This window comes from Tursiops truncatus, chromosome X, assembly GCF_011762595.2.
Source record: "Tursiops truncatus isolate mTurTru1 chromosome X, mTurTru1.mat.Y, whole genome shotgun sequence".
Lineage (NCBI taxonomy): Eukaryota > Metazoa > Chordata > Mammalia > Artiodactyla > Delphinidae > Tursiops > Tursiops truncatus.
Window position 1 is genome coordinate 85251879 of NC_047055.1, and position 5752 is coordinate 85257630.

The 5752-nt window shown below is 44.8% G+C and overlaps 1 protein-coding gene across 1 annotated transcript; it reads right to left on the reverse strand.

Moving 5' to 3' along the window:
- Nucleotides 1–207: 207 nt before the first annotated feature.
- On the reverse strand, nt 208–5473 carry BMP15 (bone morphogenetic protein 15). Its single transcript, XM_004325009.4, has 2 exons — nt 5125–5473; nt 208–1064 (listed from the first exon to the last, which is right to left on the reverse strand). The coding sequence occupies exons 1-2, from the start codon at nt 5450–5452 to the stop codon at nt 208–210; spliced, it is 1185 nt and encodes a 394-aa protein (XP_004325057.1). The 5' UTR covers nt 5453–5473.
- Between the last annotated feature and the right edge of the window lie 279 nt (nt 5474–5752).

The following is a 5752-nucleotide window of genomic DNA, read 5'->3' on the forward strand; positions in this document are numbered from 1 at the left end:
CTAATGGTCAAAACATACTGATGTTTGATATCAGAACTATTTTTATAAAGTAAAGTAGGGGAAGAGACTTAAGTAACAACACTGAAGGCAAGGAATAGAACCTATAGATTGGGTAGAGCATCACTTGCAGCTTTAACATTAATATTAGTTTATTTTAAACCCTTTTCTAATTTCTCAGGCAAACCTGAGCTAGCTGTACTTTTGCTATCACCTGCACGTGCAGGACTGGGCAATCATATCCTCATATTCCTTGTACAGGATACTCCCATTTGCTTCAATCAGAAGAATGCTAATGGGAACATACTTATAAGGGACACAGGAGGGCTGAGGGACGCTCTGGTCCACCAGCTCATTGACAAGGTTCTGGATGATGGCATGATTGGGAGAATTGAGACCATAGTGTAGTACCCGAGGGCAGATTCCCTTACAATAGTTTGGAGTATAGAGATGGGGAGCAATGATCCAGTGATCCCAGCCCAGCTGCTGGAAGCTGACTTGGAAAGGGTGGAGGGAACACTGGTTACTTTCAGGCCCATCACGCTCCCTGGAGGGGCCAGGAACCTCAGATGCGATACTGCCTGCTTGACGAGCCCTCCGCAAGAGAAGAGAAGGATCTATTTCCGTAAACTCTTCCAGGCCTCTTGGGAGAAGTTTGGCCTTCTGAACACTCTGAGTGTCATTGAAATAGAGTAACAAGAAAGCAGTGTCCAAGGATGAAGTGCCATGCCACCGGAACTCAAGAACCTCACTACCTCTTGGCCGCTGACACAGGAAGCGGAGTCGTAGAACCCTGTGCCCCTTGTGATTCCAGAGATTTTGCCCAACATGTTGCGTGATATCCATCTCTGTCCAAGCTTCGGGCAGTAGGGAAGGCTTTGAGGAGCCACTTCCTGAAGAAGGAAAGTGATCGGTTGGGCTTTTCTGGACCCAGGGCTCCACATGGCAGGAGAGGTGGGAGTGAGCTAGGTGAAGTTGATGGCGGTAAACCACAGTGGCTCTGACTAGTTGGTATGCTACCCAGTTTGGTCTCAGAGGAAAGTCCAGGGTCTGTTTGTGCCAGGGGCCTGCATCAGTAAGAGGGAACAAGAGCAGAGCATTAGCTTCTTACCTCCTAGCCTGAGTCTCGCTCAAAAACCTGCTCAATGCAAACTGACAAGCAGCCCTAAAATGAATTCAAGATCATAATAATAGCTATCATCTATTGAGCACTTACTAATGTATTAGATGCTTTACATACGTTAACTCTTGAATCTGCAAGAGCCTTATGAGATAGTTATTTTCCCCATTTTGTAGACAAGGAAATTGAAGCTCAGAGAAGCTATGCCAGAGGACGCACAGCCAGTGTGTTAGAATAAAGATTTGAGCCCGAGTATTTTTCCCTTAAGACAAATTGTGTCTAACTTTTAGATCACTCACAGCACCAGGCTGAGAAAAACACCTCAAATGCAGAATTGTGTATATATATTGTATGTATTATTAGCTGACTATTAAAGGTGACCAATAAGGAGGGTTATTGAGACATACATGAATAACAAATCCTCATGCTATATCACTATACAGATGCAGCTTTAGGGTGACAGTCCAATACTGGGGGCTATGGTCTGCCATCACTTCAAATCCGGGGCTGAGATGGCACAAAATAATTTTGTCTATCTACTCCTAGTGGGGGCAGGTATTTACCATTTCTGCCTTCTATTTGAATTTCTTCTTGAGCAGCTATTCCCTTCTTGGGCCATTTCCCCTTAACCCTCAGTCTCTCCCTTTTCCATTCCTTACTGGAAATGATTCTTCATTTACCCCACTCATTGTAAATACCATTTTCAACAAGGCCCTGTTCATGTAAATATTTCGTTAGCTAAGAAGTCTACTTAGAAGCTATATGCCTTAGTGATTAAGAGTTTTAATCTAAACTGTGATGCTGACACCCAGTGGCCAAAGTGTTGGAAAGCTGGGCCTGCAGTGCTCTGACCTTCTGCGCCCTCTCCTGGCAAATGTCAAGAGCAACAATTACAAAATCCACGCACAGCAAGAAAAAGCCTGTCATCTTCACACATCAGTAAACATTCCCATGTTAATTTACATATTATTCACCTAACCTTCCTTCTCCACTGAATCCAGGAGCCTGGAATTCTTCAGTAGGCCTGGGACGCTCAATATAGAAACTCTTTAATGTTTTGATGCATCAGGATTTTTTTAATATTATGTATCTAAGTTTCAGGTGTAAAGCATCATAATTCAACATCTGTGTACACTACAGTGTTATCACAATCACAAGCCTAGTTACCATCATCTGTTACCACACAGTTGACTCCCTTCACCTATTTCACCCACTCACCCCCCACTCCCTTTCCCTGGTGGTAACCACTAATCTAATCTCTCTACCTGAGTTTGTTTTTATTTTTTGTTGTTCATTTGTTTTGTTTTTTATATTCCACATATGAGTGAAATCACACATCAGGATTTTTTTTTAAGTTCATGTTCCAACTCATGCTTAATACACCCTCAAGTTTGGGGCACTTAGATATCATTCAGACAAGGCCCAAGCCAGGCTTGTATTTGCTTTCTCAAATTACTGCATACTCCCATCCTACAATAATCTTTCCAAGAGACCCACGCATACATCTGCCCCACCCTGCCTGAAAAGGAATCCAAACCCAGCCTCTAACAGGCTGTCTGGTGAGGAACTGCCCTTTCCTTTCAGACCCTGACATCACATATTTCCTGAAGCAGGGTGGGGTTGCTAAGGATCAGAGCCAAGAAGGGTCTGCTCAGAACTTTTCAGGGAAATGGCTGACTCACGCATCCTGTGTGATTGAACCTGGAATAGCTCTCCAGGCAAGCTCGATTCAGCTGGGTCATCTCCTGATGGAAAGATCAGGCCCAGCTCTCTTGTCATCCATTTCTGGATCCTTTCCAGAGTCCCTAGATGCCGGTATGTCCCACAGTCAGACCAGGGTACTGGCCTAATTCTAGGCATCTTCCTTTCTAGCCTCATATCATCTGTACAGAATTGATTTGTGCAGCTCCCAGTTGCACTTGGGAATGAAACCCAGATCCCTTGAAATGACCTCTGAGTCTCATATCCCATTGCTCTCCACAGTCTCACTAGGTTCCAACCATCCTGATCTTCCTTCTGTTCTTCAAGTCGGACAAGCTTCTTTCCACCCTTTAGGTCTTTGCACATGTTGTTCCCTCTGCCTAGATCAGACTTCTCCTTCTCGCTCCCCTTCTCATGCAGAGCTTCTTATCTTACAGACCTCAGCTCAAATATCACCTCTTCAAAGATGCCTTCCCTGACGATCCCATGCAAAGGGAAGATCTCTTTGCTATTCTCTATCAAAACCACCTATTTCATTCTTTGATAGCATTTACCACAATTTACAACTATCCGTGTTTACTTACTTGTCTCACCCATGAGAACCATGCCTATCTTGATCATATTCCCGCCACCTAGTACAATGTCTAGCACTTAGCATTTGCCAAATAAATATTTGTTGAGTAAATCTCCACCCACACCAAGTTATCTTCTTTTTCCTTAATCAGAATGCATTCCCCTCCTTGTATGCATTATCTCTTTACTCCTTATGCAAAAGTCCAGCTCAAATACCACCTCCTCATTGAGGCCTTCCAACTGTCTCACTGCTTCCCTCTCCTTGCACTAAGCAGCAACCTATTTCTTCTTTGGAGTCCCGGGAGCCCTACTGCTTATCCTTTTCAAAGCATTTGCCACACTCCACCACCATTGTGTGATTACTTATCTATCTATTCTACCATAGTGGGGGCTCCTGGAGGTCAGGGAAGCGGTTATTTGCCTCTTTATACCCAACCCAAACACAGTGCTTGGTGCTCAATTAAAATCTGTTAAGCAGTCAGCACAACAGGGTAATTAAAAGCACAGGCTATGGAGCCTGAAACCCTGGGTTAGAAACCCAGCTCTGTTAATTACTAGCTGTGTTACATTAAGCCTCAGTTTCTTCACCTATAAAATGGGTATGCTCATAGTACCTACCCTGTATGATAGTGAGGAGGATTAATGAAAATAATGTTTGCAAAGTACTTTGCCCAATGCCTGGCGCATGGTAAGTTCACACTAAAGGTTAGTTTAGGGAAATGGTAGTTGTTTTACTTGGAGGGAAGGAGGATAAATCGTGTCTGTTGTAATCGCTGAGACTAGCAAAGGTGTCTGTTGTAATCGCTGAGACTAGCAAAGGCTTAAGATTGACCTCACCAGGTTCCCAAGATTTCCCTGAATGATGGCTTTCTGCATTTCACAGAGAGCCCCACACTGCAGGAGCCCACTGCTGCCCTGGAACAATGTCTAATGCAGATGTTTAAAGCAGAAGCAACCATAATGGGAACAAAGAAAACTCCAAAATACATTTGGTACCAAAAACCCGAAGTAGCAACCACAGTCTGAATAGAAAAACTGTTTGGTGTACAAGGATATCAGGGTACCACATTCAAACACAAGTAGTTACGGACAGACAGACTTGAACTCAAATCCTGTCTCTGCCACCCACTGTCCTTGTGACCTCTGCAAGTTATTTAACTTCTCTCTGTGTTTTACTTCTCTTATTTTTAAAAATTAGGCTAAGTGCTCCAGGACAGCTAATGAGAGTAGCTGTCATTAAGGATTAAATACGATAGCAGATGCTCACGGAGCCAGGTATACAGACTCTCAGATGTGAGCCTGTTTCTGTCCTTTCTGAGGCCTTGTAAATTTCCCCACTTCAGCATCCTGTACCCTTTGCCTTCTAAGAATAAAACAACACAAACAACCCTGCACAGGAATGTATATGACTATTTCTCAATTATAGCTTTCAGAGATATAACAAGCATTAAGACTTTCTTTGAAAGGTAGGAGCTGACACATTGCTCAGTTGCCCTGGGGCCTGGGAGAGCTTCCTCAGGTAGGCCCCAAGGCAATCTGTTCTTAAATTGGGCCCCTGAAGGGAAGCAGGCTTGGAGCCAGCTTCTCCCAAGTTTGCCATCTTTTGAAAACCAAGCCTGAGAAAACCACCTTCCAGGCAATGAAGCCTGACAGTAAACTCGCAGATCCCCTTTTCTCTACACTCTTCTTCCCCATTTTTCTCCCCTCTAGGACAATATGGTATGATAACTCACCTCTGAGAGGTCTTGCTACATTACCCAACGGCCTCACCAGCCTCACCATGGTGGCCCCAATGGTGCGGTTCTCCCTAGGGTGCCCACTCTCATCAGCTGAATGCTGGTACAACTCCAGCATATACCGCAAGGGAGGCCCTAGGACCCGTGGCTTCCTCTGCTGCTTGCCAGGGGCTTCTTCTAGCAGTTCCCGAATCAGGGGCAAGGTAGGGGCCTCAGGCAGGAGGGCAACAGAAGGCTGCCCTACCTGTGTCATTTGGACCACGTGTTCCATAAAAAACACCAGTCCCCAAAGAAGAAGGATTCTAAGGATGCTCAGGAGGACCATCTTGAAAGGCTTGGTGTTCAGCAACACTTTCCAGCACAAGCCCAAAGGATGCCACTCTGACCCTTTCCTTTCACACAGGTAATAGCATCCAGGCTCCACTACCACAAAGGATAGGGCAAGAAAAAATGAAAGGCAGGCAGGCAGGTCCTATGTTGCTTCCTCTAGGAGGATCTCCTTGACCAAAAGGAGGTCTTCTAAATTGTCCTCTTTGCATCAAAACAAACAGAAACGCAGGAGGGACAAGGCAACATGCCCCTCCTGCTCTCCAGGGACAGGAACAAGATAGCACTTAAAAGGAGA